Source organism: Scyliorhinus canicula, chromosome 9, assembly GCF_902713615.1.
Source record: "Scyliorhinus canicula chromosome 9, sScyCan1.1, whole genome shotgun sequence".
Classification (NCBI taxonomy): domain Eukaryota; kingdom Metazoa; phylum Chordata; class Chondrichthyes; order Carcharhiniformes; family Scyliorhinidae; genus Scyliorhinus; species Scyliorhinus canicula.
In genome coordinates, this window is record NC_052154.1 from 162,159,349 (window position 1) to 162,182,877 (window position 23,529).

Consider the following 23,529-nt stretch of genomic DNA (forward strand, 5'->3'; position numbering starts at 1 on the left):
CAATGAGCAGAGTAACTGAGATTGCCTCTTGACGTTAGTGAGAGCCTATTGGAATTGAAGTAGTTGTATACCTTCCTGTACTTGGCCATGAGATTGCCCTGCAATTGCTTCTGTCCATGTCCAATACTTCGGTGGTGAGCTAGGTTTGCCTACTTTCTAGTACAATGATTTGAAGCCACAAAGAGGTTTGTGAATTCCCTCTCAATTTGTTCCCCAAGTGAAAAGAGAGAACCGCCCAAAATCCTGGAATTTCTATCAACTACTGAACTTGATTTATCTGTGCAGTTGCCATGTACTTCAGAGCAGTTCTAATATTTTACTTTGGTACCTGGGCATTTTTCATCATCTGAGAATCAACCATGTATTTACTCTCCATGCTTCTTTGTCTGTATGGACTTACATATATAACAAAGTTGGTACCTCAGTGTGATCCCTCGGATCTTCAGCTGTGGCAGAATACAAACTGGGTTTGCAGTCTTCAGGTTCCTGTTTATCAGCCATCACCACCCTCAAATTCTCCTCCTCACTCTTGCTCTGCAATTCAACTTGTGATTTCGCCTCAAACTGCCTTTATGGATCTATGGAGTGATTGTGTCACCATAAGCGGTTGTCACAGATGGAATGAGCACGACCAGGTAGTTTGAGATTCTAGTTTATTTAATTACACTGAAAGCTTCAGCCCTTTCTTGAGAAAATGAGAACCTACAGTGATATGAGCAGCATACATTAAATACAGCTTCAAACGTACTTAAATGGAAATATGTTGTGTGTCACGGTGCTGTGTTGAATTAAGGATTGAGTGAAAATGGGAAGAAAGAATCTGAAAATGAATGGTACTAACTGCACTTAAGGTAGGCCTCCAAATATAATCCCTCCCCATTCTCTCCAAGCTGTCAGTTACTTTAACTTTCAACACTGTCTCTTTGAAGATGTCAAAGGGTTTGAAATTATTGAGCCCTTCTCTTGTGCAGTTTGCCGCTTCCTGTTATGTCTTATCTTTTCCTGCTAGCGGAGAAGAAATGTTGAGATGTTAGAAGGTTGACAATTGTAACATCAAATGCTCACCCTGCATCTCAACATGTCTGTGTTTAGACGCAAACATGCAACGTGTAACTTGACTTTCCTGGCAGATTGCTTGTTGAGCATACCTTTACAGATGTAAGGGTGACAAGTTTGTTGTAGCTCAAAAGTATACTGTGCGACAATATGGGAATAAGCTCTGAATGAACAATAAAGTTACTCGAGCACTTTACTTGTGGCTGCAGCCAAGATGTGACAGGTTGAGAGAAATACTTTGTGACATGCATATTTTGTTGAAAAACTTGGTAGTTGATAGATTTTATCAGACTGGCAAGATTAATTCTCACCTGTTTGCAGATGCTCTGGGGTGTTGGACGAAGCATTCACCCATTTTGCTACACAAAACCATGAAGGCTAAACTGCTCTCTAATGGTGGTGGTGGTGGTCGGGGGGGGGGGGGGGGGGGGGGGAAGGAGGAGGAGGAGGAGGAGGAGAGAGAGAGAGAGAATGTGCTCTGGAGTGTTAAACAAGGCAGCCTTTTGTTGGTTCTTTTCCTAGCTCCACAGACGCACCCAATGAAATTGATATTCCTAGCTGCTGTAATTTTATAGATTGAACATAGAAGATCAGTAGACTTAGTTTCGGGTAAAAACCCGACCCCTTGCAAAAGACTACTGCAGACCCTTAAGTAAAGCAACTGTACCCGCAATCCTTCCCCCGTCCACCCCAATGATGCACGCTCCCAGCAAGAGGCCTAATATGGGCCAGAGGTTTGGCATGAATATGTAATTAAGGACAATTCAAGAGTTATCCAGTAGACCAGCTATGCACAGTGTGCCTGCGTGTTAAGCCTGTTCACTATCTGAACGAAAGCCGACATTCGGATATCAGTCTTTATACATAATATACTTAATCCAATAAGGAGGCTATTGCGAATAAATTAGCTATTAATCCTCAGGCCAGAAACATTTGAAAAGGGCAGATTATTGACCAAAATATAGTTTCCAGATTATCGGGATACGGTCCGTTTACAGGAACTGCTGTTAATCCATTGAGAGGGAAAATGTTTCCATAAAACTCAAAATGGTAACAGATGTACTCTAACCAGTACAGATTGCAGCACTTTTTGAAAAGGCAACAAATGGTATTCGTCAACTTCAATTTTCCTTAGTTGTGCTTACATGGTAATTAGGTAGATGAACAAATATAAATGGTTGGTTGCTTGTACTTTGTAGTTGAAAAATAGTATTGATGTTTTAAAGCTGTAATTCCCCCATAACGTGGCAATAGTTTAAGGTGAATAATTAAAAGTCTGCCTCAACCAAAATGTCTTAAAATAAAATTTGTTCCAGAGCTAATCCTCCCTCTGGGTGAGATTAAGCAGTCTATCAAGTTCAGCGTTTACAAATAATGTTTGCATTGGTGCTGCGAGTGTACACATGAGTTGAAAAGAGAAGGCTGAGGGGTTGACCTAATAGAGATCTTTATGACTATGTCAGGGTTTGCAGAGGGTAGGAACAGTGAACAATGTTTCCACTTGTGGGGGAAAAGCAAAACCAGAGGCCATCGATGTAAGGTGGTCACCAAGAAATCCAATTGGAATTCAGAAGAAACTTCTTCAGAGTGGTAAGATCGCTGAACTACCTACCACAGGGAGTGGTTGATGTATTTCTAAGGGAGTTAAATAAGAATACAAGAGAGAAGGGAATAGAGGGTTCTGTTGATGTGGAAGGTGAGAGGAGGTTTGAGTGGGGAATAAATGCCTGCATGGCTGTTCCGCTGGGTGTGATAGCCTCTTTCTGTGCCTCTTATTTTATGTAACAGAATCTATACTGTCACTGGCAAATGCAGTAGGGGTTCTGTAATAAGAGTACAGTGGGACCTTTAAGTACATTTATCGGATATATTTGTTAATTAACTCTGAAGCAACTTTGGTTGCCAGTAAATACCATGGAGATTCAGTCTAGAAGAAGGATTACAGAAAGTTACTTGATTAGAAGTGTGATATTTGTTGCACAAAACTAGCTTTCAGTAGGTTATCCACCATGGCTATAAAGGGCTAGCTAGAGGCATCTCTATCCATTGGAGAGAGACAATGGTTATATAACTTGAGATGCACCATTCCACATGAGCATGGGGTAAAGGCAAGGAGGCAGGCCCCCATGAACCACCACAGCCAGTGCAAGGACTGAACCCATGTTGTTGGCATTTCTCTGCGCCCCACTCTAGCCATCTAGCCACCTGTGCATTTACCAATTTTTTCTAACATTACCCATGAAGATATTTAATTTTTTTAAATTCCCTTATTTTTCTCTCCATACTCAAAATTACATTTTCGCAGACACTCTCATTGCTTCTCATTATTGGGCTTTTAGGTAATGCTGTGATGAAATTTGGCTCACTCCCACTGAGATATCTTTCATCCACCTCTTTCTTCCATGTACCTTTGGTCAGTTGCGTGTCCATCAACATCGATGACGTCATTAACTTGCAGTATGAGAGGGGGGGAGCAGAAGTCCAAATAAAAATGCTAGCTGAGGTAGAAATTCAAATTCACATCTCTCATTGCAAAGCACAGTGAGTTAATGCTTCACAAATCTGCCTTGAAATGGGAATTTCAATGGGTGTCCCATATGAACTGGATATGTGATTAGAACATACTGTAATAAGAGCTGGAGCTAAAATTTCACAGTAATCAATTACTGATTATCCCTTGATAAACCTTCAGTGATAACACTGCAAGTGTTAGAACATAGAACATACAGTGCAAAAGGAGGCCATTTGGCCCATCGAGTCTGCACCAACCCACTTAAGCCCTCACTTCCACCCTATCCCCATCTAAACCTTTTTGGACAAAAGGGCAATTTAGCATCGTCAATCCACCTAATCTGCCCGTTTTTGGATTGTGGGAGGAAACCGGAGCACCCGGAGGAAATCCACACAGACACTGGGAGAACACGCAGACAATGACCCAGCAAGGAATCAAACCAGGATTCTGGCGCTGTGAAGCCACAGTGCTAACCAATATGGTACCGTGCTGCCCCAAATCTCTTAGTCTGAAAATTATTGCACATCACTGACTTTGGAGTATGCTGACTGGTGACAACTGCGCTGATACCATCATAACAAGAGCAATTTTGACTATGGGCAATGTGCTCAGGTGGACTTTTTCGCTGGCATGGACCAGTTTGGGCTGAAGGGCCTTTCTCCGTGCTGTAGATACTATAATTCTATCACCAGTTTGATAAGTCCTGTTTTCCACTGTTGCATGGGTGGAAAGTCTTCTGGGGAAATGGTGGACCCAACACAATGAATCTCGATAACTCTGGGCTACACGGGTGGTTAATGACTAATGTACGGTGGAATTCTCTTTCTGTTTGCCATCTGATATCGAGTCATAGAGCTTTACAGCACAGAAAGAGGCCCATTGTGGACAACCCCAGCTATCAAGCATCTATCTATTCTAATCCCATTTTCCAGCACTTGGTCCATGGCCCTGTATGTTGCGATGTTTCAAGTGCTCATCTAAATGCATCTTGAATGTTGTGAGGGTTCCCACCTCTGCCATCCTTTCATGTCGTGAGTTCCAGATTCACACCATTCTCTGGGTGAAAAAGATTTTGCTCAAATCCCCTCGAAATCTCCTGTCTCAGCACGGTGGCGCAGTGGTTAGCACTGCTGCCTCACGACGCTGAGGACCCGAGTTCGATCCCGGCCCCTGTCACTGCACGTGTGGAATTGACACATTCTCCCCGTGTTTGTGTGGGTCTCACCCACAACCTAAAACTGATGTGCAGGGTAGGTGGATTGGCCACGCTAAATTGCCCCTTAATTGGAAAAAAATAATTGGGCACTCTCAATTTATTTTAAAAATATAAAAAATATACATCTCCTGTCCCTTACCTTAAATCTATGTTCCCTGGTTATTGACCCCTCGCGAAGGGAAAAAGTACCTTCCTGTCCGCCCTATCTACGTCACTCATAATTTTATGCCCCTCGGTCAGGTCCTCCCTTGACTTTCTCTGCTCTAAGGAAAAGAACACCTGCCCAGCCAGCCTCTCTTCATAGCTGAAACCATCCAGTTCAATATCCCGGTGAATCTCCTCTGTACCAGAAGGTTTTGTTTTGCTGTTATAGTCCCCTGATGTTGAATAACTTTCTGGACGCACATAAGAATGATTGAATGCTTAGGTAAAATTGGGGCCATGAAATGGCCAGAGAATCATAACTGGCACAGCATACGCAGTGCTTTTAGATGAGGAAGTTGGAAGGGGGTGGGGGGGGGGGGGGGGGGGGGGGGGGGGGTAAAGAAACAGAAATAAAACAACCACACAAAAGTCAACTGAATTAAATAACAGATGCTGGAAAGAGATTTTAAGACTGTGATCTAATTCAAGCTTTGGTTTGAATTTTATGATAACTCTTGAAGCCTCTGATTAGTTTCTAAGCCTGTAATCAATCTCATTAATCTCTTTAACCCATTCAAGATTGCTCTGACATTTCCAAACCAGGGTTTAGTTCTAAGTGGATCAATACCTTCCTATTTATGGGAGGTGTTTGTAAATTATGGAATGTTTTGTAATCTTGGTCCTTGCTCTAATTCTGCTTTTGTGATCTTTTGAAATTTACAATGCCATATGTTATTCTGTTCACATCATCGGAAAATACGTGACAATGAGGCCCTGGAGAAGTGTCATTCTTCCCCTGAAATTAAATTTACCAGCAGAATCCTGCTTAAAAATGGGAGACAGTGAATTATGATGAACTTTGGTGTCAATTTATTATTTCCTTTCATCTTTTTTTTTTGAGTCTTTTCGTTTTGACAATTGTAATGATATCTTTGGAGGGCTGTCTTGGAAAAGTTGTTGAGCCTTACATGTGCAACAGCAGAATCAAGCACCAATAGAGACAAACTCCTATTTGCTCAGGTGGCTTCAACTTTATATCTAAAGTCAACCTGTATGGCTCAGACATTTTTCTAAATTAGCTCTGCCAATGTTTTTTTTGCTTTTTGGCAGTGTTCTCCTGAAGCGTTGACTCTTTGTTGATGTATGGTTCCATAAACAGCCATGCTTCATTCTTTGCACCCTTTGCAAGAACTCACAGCTGACGCAGATCTTCCCCATACATTCGCCCACTTACATTCACCCACTTACATTCACACAGCTTGGAGTTTTGCTGGTGTGGTGGGGGGCGGGGGTGAGACTCACGCCAACACGGGGCGAATGTGCAAACTCCAAATGGACAGTGACCCGGGGCCAGGGTCGAACCCGAGTCCTCAGCAACGTAAGGCAGCAGTGCAAACCACCCTCTCAATGTTCCCATTTGTGTATCTTAGTTGAATATCTGCAGTTTGATTCACCACTGGGCCTGCAGACAACCTCTGTTTTATTTCATCGAGGCTCCCATTTTAATATTACCAAATTACTCAAATTATAAAATTATTTTAACAATAATGAATTCTGCATTATTGTAATCACACGATAAGCATTGTAAAATTGATCTGTATTTAGAAATAAGGGGCGGAATTCTCCGACCCCCCGCAGGGTCGGGGAATCGCCCGGGGCCGACGTAAATCCCGCCCCCGCCGTGGCCGGAATTCTCCGCCACCCGGGAATCGGCAGGAGTGGGAATCACGCCCCGCCGATCGGCGATTCACCGGCCCGCGATGGGCCGAAGTCCCGCCGCTGACAGGCCTCTCCCACCGGCGGGAATTGGAGCACCTCTGGTGCCGGCGGGATTGGCAGTACGAGCGGTCCCCCAGGGTCCGGGGGGGGGGGGCGGGCCGATCGGACTCCGGGGGGTGCCCCCACGGTGGCCTGGCCCGCGATCGGGGCACTCTTTTTCTTCCGCCGCCGCCACGGCCTCCACCATGGCGGAGGCGAAAGAGACCCCTCCACCACGCATGCGCCGGTGGTGACATCAGCGGTCGCTGACGCACCGGCGCATGCACGAATGGCGAAGGCCTTGCGGCCAGCCCCGACGCTGGGCGTCAAAGGCCGTTGGTGCCGGTTTTGGCGCCAGTCGGCATGGCAGAAACCACTCCGGCGCAGGCCTAGCCTCTAAAGGTGCGGAGAATTCCGCACCTTTGGGGAGGCCCGACGCCGGAGTGGTTGGCGCCACTCCGCTACACCGGAACCCCCCGTCCCGCCGGGTAGAGGAGAATCCTGGCCAAGATTCTGAAATTTATCCCCTTTTCCTCCAAAACCATCTTTTTGATGAAAGGTTCAAGTGACTCTGTCCCTTTGATTTACCAGAGAACAATAGAGCCACAGAATTCCTACGGAAAGAGGTCATTCGGCCCATCGGGTCTGCACCAATTCTCCGAAAGAGCACCCAACCTCGGCCCTTTCCCCTGCCGTATCCCCACCTAACCTTAACATCTTTGCACACTAAGGGGCAATTTCACCATGGCCAACCCACCTAACCTGCACATCTTAGGACTGTGGTAGGAAACTGGGGCACTTGGAGGAAATCCACGCAGGTACGGGGAGAAAGTACAAATTCCACATAGGCAGTCACCCAAACCCGGGATTGAAACCGGGTCCCTGGCGCTGTGAAGCAGCAGTGCTAACCACTGTGCAGCCCCTAATTTAACACATGCTTCTTCTCTTCAAAAGATCACTAATCATTAAGGAATTTAATTGTATTTGGTGTTCACTTTGTTTGACTACAGAAGGAGAGGAATCAGCAGGCTTGTGTCATAACAGCAATGTGGAATTAATAGTGCTTCATTCAGATAACTTGAAAATAACTTGTAAACTTTGCAGTGGCTTGTGGAACACATTCGTTTTTTTTCTTTGCATTCTGTTTGTATCAAAGAAAGTGCACCATTGTGGCATTAAAATCCCCAGCTCTGTGACTTTGGTCACTGTTAGTAATAATCTAAGAGTCCATAAATCATCACTATTGCTGCCCTTTCATTAACAGCTATAATTCTCGAATTTGATTGATGCTGCTGATGCAGTCTTTGGAACATTTAACATTGCCTCAGCTTTAACAAGCCCTTCATCATCTCAATCTCTTCATCCAATATATAAGCACTATCTTGTTTATCATAATCTAAAGATGCTTAAAGCATACAACCAGCAATTTCCTAACACAGTGGTTCAATTGCTGCAAAGTAATCTCTGTTACACTCGGACTAGTATGGACTGATGAAGCATGGGAAGATGTATCTATTTACATTACTTAAGTGATGGATTAACATTTGGCTTCCTTGAAACTCCAAACCAGAAGGCTCATTTTTCTTTATTGCGCCTTTTAAATGACAGTGCCACTTTTTGTATGGCCTGTCTGTCAGTTTCGAGGCCAGTTTCACAATTTCAAAGGCCAACCAGCCAGTGACACTCTTATGTGGTCCAGGTTGATCCGGTACCAGAATTATCAGTAAACAAGTGTATGCAATGAAACTTCACTGACTTTAAGTAGCAAATGAAAATATGACATTAAATCACAAGCCAAACTGAAGCACAGCAAAAAATTCCATGTGTTTCAGTAAATTCTAATGGAGCTGTATTTTTTTAAGTAACTCTCATTCCATCAGAAGGGGTTTTAATTGTGATCCAAGAGTAAGACATATGGGCAATGAACTCTCAAATTCCTCTTTGTAGCATTGTGGGGTCCTTTTAAGATTGGCAAGTCAAATATACGCACATCTTAAAGGGACTGCTGTTTGCACATGGCATGCTTGTCCCCTCTGTTGGACTTTCTGGATTGTTGTGTACCCACACAGCTTAGAGGGAACATTGATTATGGGAGAAAGACTTCCCACTGTGCGCACGATTCTGCAAAATCAGGTTCATAATTTTACTGCACCCAGCACACAAAGGAAACCTTTGTCACATATAGAATAAAAGATCATAGAAGTTGCAATTAAATGAAAGTCACTCAATATATCGAGATGTTGTACCATCTGACAATGGATGATCATTGAAGTATCATGCATTGGCACTTAGTTTACTCTTCAAAAGTTATTCTGCTATTATGCAGAAGAAATCTCTTAACACTTCTTAGCATGCACAAGGGATACATTCTTACTAATTGTTTCCTATCATTATGGAGTTGGCTTTGCTTATTCTTGTGTTTGACACTAAAATTCAAAATGAAAATGTTTGAAAATAGTTAATTTCTGAAATTGTCTCTTTTTTGTTTGCTTTGTAGCCTATCACATTTATTTTTAACCTGTCTCATCTTGTAAACTTGCGTTTAAGAAAAACAAAGTTTGAACAATTTATTGTAAAGTTCCAAAATCTTTCAGCCATCTGAACCAAATCATGACGTCCAAGAATTTTTAGATCGATTTACTCAAGTAATGGAACAGTTATACTTCAGAGCCAGCTCATCTTTATGTATGAGCTTCTCATACTGCTAAATTGCAGCATCAGTTAGGCTGACAGAAAGGGCTTCTGTCTCTTTATCCTTTGTACTGTGCTGTGTGAGAGTGTTACCCTGAGCATGTGCTGTGCAGCAGGTCTTGTTATCAGACAGATTGTGTAAAATGATACTTTTTGTCAGACTGACCTTTCTCCAGTACACAGAAGCTTACAAAATTTCGGATGCCTCCTCTGCATGTTAGAAAGTAGTTGCCTTGTTACTGATGTTTCATTTAGCACCTTTTGTAGAACCTGTTCTTCTGATCACTTTTACTAAATACCTCTACTTGCCCCTTAATTGCAACTCTCTCCTCAGAATTGATTCCATTAATGGTGCTGCGCATGTGAACTCTATTCAAAGTTGCTACCCAGCAGCTTATGATTTGGATTACATTATATGTTAAAATAATACCAGTCAGAAATTCTAGACTAACAAGTAAATATACCCCTTTTATGTACAACTTCTCAATTGTGAAGACTTGCCCTGTTAGTTTAAGCGTATGAGAAGGGGAATGCATTTGTGTATGTTTTCAAAATTACTAATAGCTATCTATGTTGCTCTGTTCTTACCTCTGCTGTTAAAAAAATATACATTTCTGATATAAATTTAAACAATATTGCTTGAAGTATCACTCAATGCAACATATTACTCCATAGCACATTGATCTAGTTAAACACAACATTCAGTTCCAGGTACCATAAAGCAAATCACCCAGTTTTATCTTGTGTAATCTTCTTGTATTTTAAATCAGTATGCTCAGTGTTTTATGAGAATTTTGTTCTTGAGCAGTGCAATGCTATTCGTATCAATATATGTTTTAGATTAATGTGTTCTTGCAGTGTAAGTTACTGCCCAGTGTCAGTAAAACACCATGAAATGTACATTATAGTGTTAGATTAATGTGTTTGCTATACGTTGTAACATAACAGTTCTACATCAGTCAGATACCAGGTTATGTATTTTATGCTTCCAGATGAATGTGTTAACATTTTAGTATAGCTTAATTCTGGAAAGAAAAAATGAAACCGTTACAGTAGAATGCAATATATAGTTTAGATCAATATGCTCATCTTGTAATATTATGTGATCTTCTAAAACAATGGGACACCATGCAGTGTAACCTGCTGTTCTAGATCAATGAAACACCACAGCATAGAATACACTTCAAGATGAATTGATGCCATTTTGTATAACATGCTCTTCTAGATCAATCTGACATCATGCAATATAACACATTTCTAGATCATTGACATGCCATACAGTGTGACACACTGTTCTAGACCAGTGAGGTACAATGTAGCATACAGTCTTCAAGCAGTTCCAAGTTATCCTATTATTGTAAGTATAAAAATACTTTTATTAAAAAATAAATTTATTTTATTTGTTATGTTATATAATTTGAACCCTTTAGTTTTTTGCCCAACTGAAAGACGGTTTAGAACTTCATGTAATTTATGAGGTAACATTTTGAGCACACAATGGGTCCCAGTAAAACATTACATGTGATCCTGTGCACTGCAGGTAACTATTGGGAATGGCCATCCATTGCAATGAAGGAAGAAAACATATTCTGGGGTTTGTAATGTTTCCGTATGGTCCATTGTAAGCTGCATCACAGGTGAGGTGAAAGCAGGGGTAAGGTGCTTTCCTACAGCAGACATGGAAATTGCAGACCACTCACTTGGGCCTTAGCAAGATGATAAAAATTTAACATAAAGTGTATGCAAGGGAGGAGGAGAAATCATTTGTTGAAATAAATCTGTTTGAGATGCACTTCGTAAAGAATGCCATTGATTACAATGGAGGTAAAGAAGCAGTACCGGCTGAACTGGAGCAGTGTGTCATTCAAGAGGCAATCTGTTTGATACTGAGGAAAGGATTGGAAATGTCTTTCAGAAACTGTGAGAGATTGAAGGAAGTTGCTGTGCACTGACTGCAAGAGAGTGTAATTAAGCTGGAATTGTTATTCTATTCGAGGTAGCGTAATCTAATTAGAGGAGGGGTTTTTTTTTTTAACAAAGAAAACGTGCACACTGGCAAGAGAATTCATGCATTGTATGGCACATGGAGAAATGTATCAGTTTACAGATACTGATTGTTTGCATGGATCTAGATTATTCGAGTCCAGGTGAAATGGATGGGACTTTTCACTCAATGTAATTGTTAAGGATTTCAAGTGCACTAGTTAAAACAATTTTTATTTAGTTCCTTAATGGATAAGCATCATCATAACTTGACATAATTGGATACTCTGATTATAAACATGTTTTACCAAATTGGAAAATGATCAGTAGCATGAATGAACAGATGTTAAAAATGTCTGGAAACTTCAAATTGGCTGAGGATTCCATTGTCACCAATTCTAGGTGCTGTTTCTCTGTCTAGACCAGACCCAATTAGTCGACCCACACTTTTATACTTTTAAGTTGCCATTAATCTTCTAAATATTTTTCATTGAAGGTGGCATATGAAGATTGTTTGAAAGCAGTGTTCTGGTGGCAGAGTGCAAATGACTGAAAGTATATCTTCAGAATTGACCAATGCAGGATCACAGATGGACTTATGAGCTTACTCCACAGGCGGTTCTGAAGGAATACTTTAATTGCTCTTTATTTAGTGCAGCTCTCAGCTAGGGAACCAGATAAATTCAATCTAAATTGGAAAATGGCCATTCGGTCTGACCTGCACAACATATTTCCCACATTATGTAGCCTGGTTATAAGGCAGGCCACAGATTATCACAGGTATCTTTCCAAGCTTAATTTCTTATGAATGAGGCAGTTTACATTTTTGTCTTTCAAGAATATTTTGAACAGCAGACAATACTTTGGCCTTATATGATGCATAACCCATGATACAGAGAATTTGTCATCGAATTTTCAGCTCCCTGAGCTGCTATTTTATTTCTCTCAGTGTAAACAGATGTGACATTTAATATTGTTTCATACTGATAAAGGGAACATCGACAGGTTTTCTCATACTGAAATACTACAATCTGTTATGTTATCTCATTTGAGTTTGAAACAGCAGGGTAAGGAGTAAAACACAAGTCAGGTTCCTTGGGGGTAAAAAAAGATGGATGAATAACTGGTGAAGGTTGGATGCCGATCCAGCAGCACTTAATGCTGCCAAGATTGACACAGTGACTGTCACACAAAAAAAACTAACAGATTTTTTTGGTTCTTTCGATTGCAGGAACGGGTGCCCTTTGAGAATCTTGCACAACAGCTGACAGGAAAAACAGGGGAGGATGTGAAGGTTGGTCCAGGGGTCATTGACCTCACAAGACCAGAGGACGCAGAAGGTGAGTGGGTGACCCTGAGATGTAACAAAAGCTTACTTGTTCAATGAGTAACGTCAAGTTGGTTAAAATATGCTTTAATATTAGTACTCTTACATCAGCTTCACAATTTTCCTTTACTCCTCCTGATTCACTATTTATTTCCTCAAACATTATCAGCAACCTACGCACTGTAATTCTAATTAACACCACAATTAATGCTGCCGTTAATGCTTCCTCTTAGCTATTTTAGAAAATCATAATGTTATAGATAATAAATGCCAAGTAATTTTACAGTTATAGATGTTCATTAGAACACCAGCCTCTACCATCACCACTGACCTGGTGACGTCCACGCAGACAAAAGCCTGATCAGCCACTTCTCATTCTGGCACGAGGCAGAAACCCAATGAATCAATTAATTATTGTTCCAGCCTCCCAACCAAGATTCATCTGCCTACATCCTCCCGGTCCCTGGAATATCATGCTCAGGGTACATTGATCAGAATTTCTCCACAGTTCAGAGAGGGAGCTTTTTTTGCTATGAATGCTGGTGGAGATCAGTATGTTCACATTCGATGGAGGTCTTGGGGACACGTCAGAGCGATCTGTGGACTTGAGTGCATGGCAAACTTTTAACTCACTCTGGATCTTTTGGGAGTCATGTGCTCTCTGATTATGCGGTGAACTAATCCTTCTAAATCCCCTGTAGATTTTGAAACTGTCTGAATCTGGGTGGAGAAAAGAGGAACACATCGGTGCATAAATAACTAGGCAATAAGTTCCACCTTCTTCTCAAATCTTTATAATTAAGCATAAATGCTCCCAAAGCAATTTGCCAAGAATCCATCAATTGTAATATCATCTGATAAATATATTTCTTAAAATCGAGTGAATCTGTAATGGTATTGTCAAGTGTAGTTTCCTGGTTGTTTAGCTCGAGAGGGTAAGGATAATTGGACCAGAGTACGTTAACATAATATGAGCTGGGATTCTCTGAGCCTCCGCATCGAAATTGCGCTTGGCGCGGGGGAGTCAGACCCGTGATCGGGTCCGATGCCTTCCAGCGATTCTCCACGGACAGGAGAATTGCCCCCAGTCGCGTGTGTGCGGTCAACGCGGCGCCAGGCGGGGGCCATTGAAAGAGGCCCCCGCGGTGATCCTCCACTGGCAGCTGGCCAAGTTCCCGCCGGCATCGTTCTAACATGGTTCCCCCAGGTGGCACTCGGAGTGGCGGCTGCCACGGCCACCCTGGTGGGGGACAGGGGGATCTGTCATCGGGAGTGGGGGGGTCCTCCAGGACGGCGAGGGTTCTGATCGGGGGCCACCGATTGGTGGGAGCACGCGATCTGGGGGGGCGGGGGGGGGGGGGGGGGGGGCTATATTGTGGGGCCAGCTTTTTGTGTGGTCCGCTATGTTGCATGGGGTTGCCGCCACAGGCGGCCGCTGTGATCTGAGGCCGGGAGTGCAGGGTCCCATATCGTCAGCCGGAGCTGTGCGGAGCACTCTGGCACCCTACTGGCCCCCTTCAGGTAAGTGAATCATTGGGCCAAGGGGTCCGTTGACGCCGACGTGAAATGCTCTGGTGTTTACGCCTGCGTCAACACTTAGCTGCTGTTTCAGAGAATCCCGCCCATGGTTCCTATTTTTTGATTTTAAGGGGACAGGTGAGCATGTAAAATCTGAAAAATTGTTTTAAAACCCCATCCCCACCAATGACTTTTTAAACTCCAGAGTTGACTCAGATTAAAAATGCACAAAGCAGAAATGAGCAAGTACCTCATCAGTGCATTCAAATAGGATATGGTGACCTTACTTCGATCCGAACACAATTCTGACCATGCAAGGCCAACACCTATCGAGCTGTCTCGAGACAGCACATTTCTTCCTTGCCACTTCCTCAGCCAGTGTTAACCACAAAAATGGAAAGCTGTGTTTCAACCGCAGCCAAATGCTGCAGTTTGCAGGCCCGCCCTCAGAGGCTTGATCTCCCATCAGTTGCTGGCCAAGAGCATTTCAATGGTCTTCGCACGAGCAGCAGGAATGTTCCAGCAGCTGTACTGAAGCCATTAAGGGAGAACCCAACCAACGTGTTCGATTTAGTAAATCTCCTTTTCAGAAAATCATTGGAGGGCTCCAGCTCGGCCAACTACGTGAGCCTGTGTAGTTCCCCATGGTTCCATTTCTCTCTCGGGCATCCTACAGAGGGGACGGGGGGGGTGAATGCCTGTTGTGCAGTTACCAAGAGAGGAGAAGAAGCAAGAACTCTCCTCCTTACCCGAATCCATGAACCGAATGCTTAACTAATGTAACAATGTTACTTGATGGTGGGCAGAGAAGCAGATATGAACCCAAATGGACAAAAAGAAAAAGCCTACAAAACGCACTCTGAATATAATGAAGTAGAAGCCATTTAATCAGGAAAGCTGCTCCTTTCTAATTAACCGATCATTGCTCCAAACAGAAGTCACAGCTGACTAGCATTTCAGTCAGCTGCCATGTCAGTCTGTTTTGTGTTGTGTTACACCGGCTGAGTCTCACAGCTGACTGCAAAGCCAGCAAGTGGAGGAGGCTGCTGAATTGCTCAAACTGAAAACTGAGACTGGGCTATTCCACCCAAGGACTGACTTGATCTTCTCAGCTGACTGAGGCTCAATCATCCTGTCTAACTGGATGGACTATGTTTGACCATGCCATTAAACCACAGGATTGGTCCAATATAAATCAGCAGTCATCCCGGAGAAGTGGATGTTTAGTTTGTATTTGTGCCTTGTTTAAATAGCTTATTCTCTTTCTAAAGCTCCTCAACTCCACATCTGCACTTGCACAGTTTTAATGTCACAAATCACGACTTCATATTTTAGCAACTGCCGCTTCCAATTGATTTAGGTCAGTGAATGAGAACCCACATCGCAGGTTGACATGAGCCCGCTGAATGCTATGATCCTGGCTTGGCGAAAATCCAGCCCACTGCCTTTTTGTTAAACCAAGTCTGCCCTTTCAGGTGGACATAAATGACCCCATGGCACAATTTCAAAGAGGAGCAGAGGTTGTTGTCCCCAGTACACTGGCTTATAGTTGTGACTGTCATGTTTCTACATTACAACAGTAATTCTCTATCCCTCTTCAGGTACCATGCCCCAAGAGAGTTTTGGCACCATGGACTTCCATATGTTGGTCCATGGTTATGCTCGGCAAAGTATGCAGTGGTTTGCCTTTGCCTTCCACAGATCCTGGCTGACCAGGTGGCTCCCACTCTCACCACCATAAGCATATTAGAAGGATTTGCAGGTTGATAATCAACCTGTCTGGCCACATCATGAACGCACTTTCCGTGGCCATCAAGTCTCGGATTGGGACATGAACCCAGAGCGTTTGGCTTTGAGGCAGGGATGTTACCACCGTGTCACAAGATATTCTGGTACAACAGCAGTTATATGGTTAAAAATGTACTTTATTTGTTGTAAAGCACATTGGGACATCCTGCGGCCATGAAAGGCAGTGTATAAATGCAAGCTTTTCTTTTAGCATCTCCAGAGGAAAGGTGCTACCTCATGTGCTTTTCAACAGGGTGTCCCAAAGCTGGACTGCCATTGCCGGCACTGTTACACAGTAAAGGCAGCATCCGTCTACATCTGTATGTGTCCTCAACGTTTTCTGCCCATCTGTTCCTTTTTGTGTGTTTATGGGTGTCTCACTGTCCATGTTTGCATAACATTCTTTGTGTAAATGTATGTGGGTTCTTCACACCTTTGCGCGTGTTTGCACCTCTCTATCTTGTTTGTGTGACTCTTAGTGTGTTTGTGTGCCTCTCCTTATATTTGTTTCTCACACCTCCTCACATGTCTTTCTGCATTGTGCATGATTGTCTCTGATCTGTGTCTTTGTCTGTTTCTTCCTCTCTCTCGCTCACAGGGGTTGATAGTGTGAAACGGGCAAATCAGCTTGGCCACCCGTTAAATTCTTCCCCTGATATTCATTTCCATGGACTTCAATACTACCAAAGTCAAAATTATCCCCAGCATGTGAATTTGGCAGGTGTTTTTTCGATTAATTTTACTGACGTTTCCTAACAATTTTCCCAGAGGATATGACTAACAATGAATTTTTGATTTTCCAAAGCCTTGTTGCAGTTTTGTCAAATTGCTGCTTCTGAATTCATTGGATTGACAACTGAATAAAGGGCTGAACATTTGCTTAAGCTGAAGCAAAGCTGAAAACCATGAACATAATGTAACTTCTTTAACCTCCTGCAACATTTAGGTGTAAACTGTGGATAGTGCTTGCATGGCATCGCAACATCAGCGTTAGTGCTTCTCATATGTAACTGCAAAGAGAAGCAATTCCGCCCGCGCCAATATTTGTCACGCATAAATATTTGTAACAGTTACCATGGTAGTTTCGAAAGAAAAGGCAAGAAGCAGCAAATGTTGAAAAGTTACACCAGGAACAAAGATAAATATTTCTGGACAAGAATTTAAACTTTAGATAGAGTGTAGGTGAAACAGTGGAACAGTTATCGCACAGAGTGACTGTGGTCAAAAAGGAAGGCTAAGATTTTCCTTTACTTTCAGTCGACCATGAGTTTGCATCAATTCACCCACAATCTTTCGGTCTTTTTAAAACAAAAATGCTCAGATGTAAAACATCAGCAGAGACCACAAAGGCTTCAGTGAAGCCTTTTGTTCTCTCAGATGCGGTGGGTTTGCAGCTCTATGCTGCCCGGGTTGTGTGTTTGTTTCAGCTTACTTTGTCAGGAGTGTATGGGGATAGGAACACAAGACATACAAGCAGGAAATGGACTAATCCGAACGTGGTTTGCAACAATATTAGACAAATTTAAAAAGGGACTGATTATCCATTATGTTAGAATTGACTCCATATGGAGTTGGCAATAATAAGTCATTTTTCCCCCCTCAGGTTTGAATTGATGGTTCAAATTTCCTCTGTCTAAGAGTTCATATGGAGGGAATTCTTTAACATTCTCAACAATCAAGGCTGTTGATTGCAGTTCAGAAGGCAAACTCATGAAACAAAAAGGTTTCTTTTTATCCCCTATATGTAACAATGAGGAAATATTATTGCACAGTGTTCAACATGTGTCTAGTTCAAAAACAAAGCATAGTTTTGTTCTTGGCTGGCTACATGGCATGGAGAACACATTACCTGACTTGCTTCATTATAATTCCACAATTGTTCTCTGTCTATAAAATTCAATGATACTGCCCATTCATCTCCTGTCCCGAAGGTGCCACCTCGCGCGACTTTTACAGCTGCCAGCCACCCGGAATCTTTCTCAAGTGGTCTATCTTCACCGTGAGCCAGGGTAATGAGCGGTAGCAAGCTGTTCAATTATGAGAGTCATCACAAGCTTTCCTGATTCAGTGCTCACCCTATAATTTTTATAAACACACAGGCTTTCATCCAGGGGTCATTGGCAACAATTAGTACTGGGAACTCGTGGCTGATTTTGTTTTCTCCTCCTTCTCAATTATGATGACCTGATGTCACCCAGGTGGTGATGAACTAACTCAGCAGAAATTGAGGATCAGAAAGTGAATGTTTTTGCTGTCGATGGGTCAGTTTGACTCTGGGCAATTCATTTAATATCAGCTTCCAACACTACAATTTTAGTAGGCCCATTTAGGCAGGGGGTGACCCCTTAAGAACTGTAAGTGGCAAAACATAGAGCCCAGTCAGTGATAACTTGTACATAACCCAAAGATGCTAAGTTTATTACTTGAGGAGTAGTTAGCTTCCCCTCAATTGCCTGCAGACAGCTTGAAAATTCAACTGTTTATTAATCAATATTTTAATTCCTAATTACTGCTTTCTGTCATCTCACAATGTTATATCATGATTCAAATTGACGCCGATTAAGCATGCGTGCGTGAGATTTTTTATTAAGATTGCAACTTTTGCAAAAGTATTTGAAAAATAAATCCCTAAATCAAAATCTAAATAAATAATAGAAATTGGACATTGGCTCATAGGTACGCTTGGACTGAATGCCTTGTAAATGATTCATTGTCACTTAAAATAAATGCTGATATTTTTGTTGGACGCACCAGCTATAATTTGAGATGGTTACAAATCAAATGTACACAGCACATCATTTAAAGTAGATTGTCCTCCAGAGCAGAGAAAGGGCTGCGTTGTGCATTTTTAAAAAAATGTTCAGTGCTGGATTGGATGGAGGAGAATTATGCCACTGACATCAGCTGACGATTCCTACTTTTGTTGGGATGTAACTTTAGCTGGCAGGCCATTTTGATGAACTTGAGGGCAGCACAGTAGCACAAGTGGCTAGCACTGTGGCTTCACAGGGCCAGGGTCCCAGGTTCGATTATCCACTGGGTCACTGTCCATGCGGTTCTCACCGTATCTGCGTGGGTTTCCTCTGGGTGCTCAGATTTTCTCCCACAGTCTAAAGACGTGCAGGTTAGGTGGATTGGACATGATAAATTGCCCTTAGTGTCCAAAAAGGTAAGGAGCGGTTATTGGGTTTCGGGGATAGGGTGGAAGTGAGGGCTTAAGTGGGTCGGTGCAGACTCGATGGGCCGAATGGCCTCCTTCTGCACTGTATATTCTATGTTCTATGTGCACTACTGAAGGAAAATTAAGAAATTGTGTTTGAGTGCAGTGTGATGTGGGTTTAATAGGAAGATCTGTTGCTTAGAAACTATAAGCTCTTTTACTGCTAGAGAAGTGGTCAGAGTTCTACTATGCCCCTGCAGGTAGGCTCAATGGCGGGGGGTGGGGGAGGGGGTGGGAGAATTCAGTGAGAGGTCCAAAAATAATTTTTTACGTCAGTGCGAATTTCGCAGAACCACAGAAGGTGGTGAGGGTCTGGAATGCACTTCCTGGGAGGGTGGTTGAGGCGGGCTGCCTCACATCCCTTAAAAAGTACCTGCTGGATGAGCACTTGGTATGTCATAACATTCAAGGCCAAGTGCTGACAAATGCAGATTCGATGGGCCAAAGGGCCTCTTCCACACTGTATTTCTGTGATTCTGTCAGTCTGTGATTTTTCCCTGGAACCTTAGCCATTTGAGAGTTGGGAAAACTGGACCTGGAGAGGGAGACACTTTTCAGCTATCTGCACACACCGTTCGGTCCATCATAGTTGATTTTGCAGAGGTTCTGCCTGAATGCTCATGGAACTGGCTTCAAGAAGGATACTAGCATTTGTTCAAAGGTCCTCCCATTAAATCTGAAGATGTGGCAGAGACATAGTTGGTGGTATTTCCCTCGAGCTCTTATGTAGAGTCACTGATGCCTGCACAGTTCAGCTTGGGTGGCTCAGTTAGTGGCACTCCTACTTCTGAGCTGAAAACCCTGGGATCAAGTCCCACGCCAGGGTTTGATGGCCAGGGAAGGGGTGGTTCACATGGCTCAAAGCAGGTTGTCAATCCTACAAAAACCTTCCACCATTCTCCAAGGAGACAAATGACTATGAAGATATGCAAAATAACTAAATAAGGGAGCTTGAACAAGGTTCAGTTGAATAAACACAGCATAAATCTTTCTCAGCAAGATTTTCTAACCCGCAATGAACCCTGGAAGGTTGGCCAGAATTCTCATGCCGGTGGGATTCTTCGGTCCTACTGCATATAGTGGGAAAGAGAATCGAGGCTTATGATAAGTTTGGATGAGGAAAGACAGGAGGAGGCTCAGGTGGAGCATAAACTGTGGAGTTTGCACATTCTCCCTGTGTTCGCGTGGCTTTCGCCCCCAAAACCCAAAGATGGATTAGATTGGATTGGATTGGATTTGTTTATTGTCACGTGTACCGAGGTACAGTGAAAAGTATTTTTCTGCAAGAAGCTCAACAGATCATTCAGTACATGGGAAGAAAAGGGAATTAAACAAAGTTCAAGAAAATACAAGAAAATACATAATAGGGCAACACAAGATATACAATGTAATTACATAAGCATTGACATCGGATGAAGCATACAGGGTGTAGTGTTAATGAGGTCAGTCCATAAGAGGGTCATTTAGGAGTCTGGTGACAGTGGGGAAGAAGCGGTTTTTGAGTCTGTTCGTGCGTGGATGTGCAGGATAGGTGGATTGAACACGCTAAATTGCCCCTTAATTGGAAAAAAATGAATTGGGTACACTAAATTTATAAAAAAGAGTGGAGCATAAACCTCAACATGGAGTGGTTGGATCAAGTGTCCTGTTTCTGTGCTGTATTTCTATGTACAATCCAATGTTGCACAGATGTTAATTATGGGCGATGCATTGCATGACATTTTCCCGTCTTCAACTTACCAACAGGCCTGCCCAAATATGTATTGGATCACACAGCATCCACTGTAACTTCGAGTGAAACATCTCGTAAATATGGGCAGCTGTTAGAATGGTTCCCTACTATGTTCCTGCTCCTCTCTGCCCCAAGTTCAGCAGAAGTTGAGCAGACATTGCACACAAAATCTAGTTATGTGCTTCTTTGTGCAGTTATAATGCATGCTGAGAAGTTCAACTGCACCTAATTGGTGGTATTTTCTGTCAGCCTAGGTTTGGTGTTATCTGTTGTTGAACTGTGGATCAAGAAAATACAGTATATATTACTCATCCCTGATTTTCATAAGGCCATTAAGAGTCAACCACATAATCTGGGACTGGAGTCACATTTAGGCATGTTCAATTTCAGCAATGGTAACCGGTTTCTTTCTCTGACAGGCATTGGTGAATCAATTGATTCATCTTAGACATTTTCTTTTCCCAATTAAGGGGCAATTTAGCATGGCCAATCCACCTACCCTGCACATGTTTGGGTTGTGGGGGTAAGACCCACGCAGACACTGGGAGTATGTGCAAACTCCATATGGACAGTGACCAAGAGCCGGGATCGAACTCTGGTCCTCGGAGCTCTGAGGCAGCAGTGCTAACCACTGGGCCACCATGTCACCCTCATCTTCTTCAGTATGATGCAATGTTCATCTATGGGAATGAAGTGGCATAACATAGCAGGCAATATACTTTGTGTATTAGGCACCATGTCCACTCGACTGGAGGCTCAGGTGCAGACCTGCTCTACCATTTCACTGCAGACTTGTACCTGCACCTTGGATTACCGTCCCCTGCGTGTGTACCTATCACTTCCTAGCCTTGCCCCTCTCCCTTCGTGACAAAGGTTGCTGGTGGATTGAAAGATCTTCTGAGCCTTTTCAAAGACTTTCAAAATGTTGCCTCCTGCCTCCTCTGATTTTCAGTTAATTGATTTTAACACTCCTGTTTAATTCATCCCTTCTCTTTAAATGTTGTTCCCTTATTCTCTTACTCCTACCACAATATGCTATAAAGCTATACATATTAACTAACCTCAGAAACTTAGCTTAGCACTTTGACAATGGCCTCGGACCATCTTTACACCTCTCGTGTCAGAAAGGCGATGGCGACCGTCCTGTTAGAAATTTCATCGAGAATCAGTATTCCAGAGCAGAGATTTGCAATGACATGAAGTATATTTATGTAGAGGTTTGATTTCTACTGGCAGAGAGCAAAGCAATATAATTCACTGCTGTTAGCTTGTGCTACTTAAATGCATGTTTCAGTGTGAAAAGATACCTGCGACTTAACCACAGCAGTGAATAGGGGTCACTTGTATTTCAGAACTCAGATTAAATCATTTTCTTCGAAGTATATTTGTTTATATTCTTTAAATTCCCCTCTTCTCTCATTACATTGTTTCCTGAAGCTGAACATACAATGTTTGCGTGAGTGCTAATTCTTTGCAGGAGCCCATTTCACATAGTGGATTCCTTTGTGACAGCCTGTCTGCTGTGGCACAAAGACATAGTCAAAGATCAAGTGATGAGGTTTGGTGTTTGGCTGCATATCTCAACTGTTTCAAGTGCGGGCCTGCTTTAGACAGGTGTGATTAGGCACTACAGTTTTAAGGACCTTTATATTTGTGGTCCCCGTGAGGAACTGTTCAAAAATATTCTCGCAGTTACCATAGTGTAAACACGCATTGTAAATCAAAATCTACAGTGAATTATGCTCACAAAGACCTATCAAATGGATAATGTGCCTGTCAAACATTCTTGTTTACATATGTGCTTGAACTAAAAGTCCCCATTACCTAACCCTGAAGTATTAGCAATTTGTACCTGTCAATGGACCACTCAGTTCGTTACAACTTATGAAAAGAAGAAGAATATTCCTTTTAATCTCATCTATGTTCATTTCAAATAAGTAATGCAGTACAAATAATTATCATAAAGCTGGTAATGCAAATTGTAAAATATGTGAGAGGGCTACTCTTACACAATGTAGACTAGATAGAATTTCAAATTAATTTGCTGTAGGTTATTTCTCAATGGATATATAGTGGGTGACATTACCATCATTTATCCTCATATGCAAATACTGCTGTTGAACAACACAACTCTAATCAAATGGAAGCAAATCTGCCGCCATCAGAAAACAATTAATTTTTTTAACTTAATGACAGTGATGGATAATTTGTCATGAGTTTTAAGGCTGTAATGCATTTCAGGAATCAAGCGAAGGTTATAAAACAATGATGTTAAAGTGGGTCACGATGTTGTATAATTATAATCCTTAAAATCGTGCCAGAGATTTCTGGTCTACTTTAACTACCAGTTCTAAAGTCATTGAGTTGAAATTGGGTAGTATGACATTAGCCCGTGAATACATTGATCTGTTTTATAAACTGCCCTTCAGTATTTTAATGTTTCTTGCTCCTACAGCATAATTTCATCTTCCAGTTGTAATCCTTATCCAACTATTTGAATCTCTTGATCAGATCTTTGTGTTGAAGGTAGCTGCTATTCTTGATTTCTTATTCAGTTCGCAGCCTGAAGGCAGATCGTCCAGTG

At 42.4% G+C, this 23,529-nt stretch overlaps 1 protein-coding gene across 1 annotated transcript in view; it reads left to right on the plus strand.

The window, feature by feature from the left end:
- Positions 1 to 23,529, plus strand: part of sox6 (SRY-box transcription factor 6) — a 757,998-nt gene that overhangs the window by 701,131 nt on the left and 33,338 nt on the right. Inside the window, 2 exon segments of the mRNA XM_038808084.1 lie at positions 10,639 to 10,734; positions 12,592 to 12,700. Coding sequence (XP_038664012.1) covers positions 10,639 to 10,734; positions 12,592 to 12,700 — 205 coding nt within the window.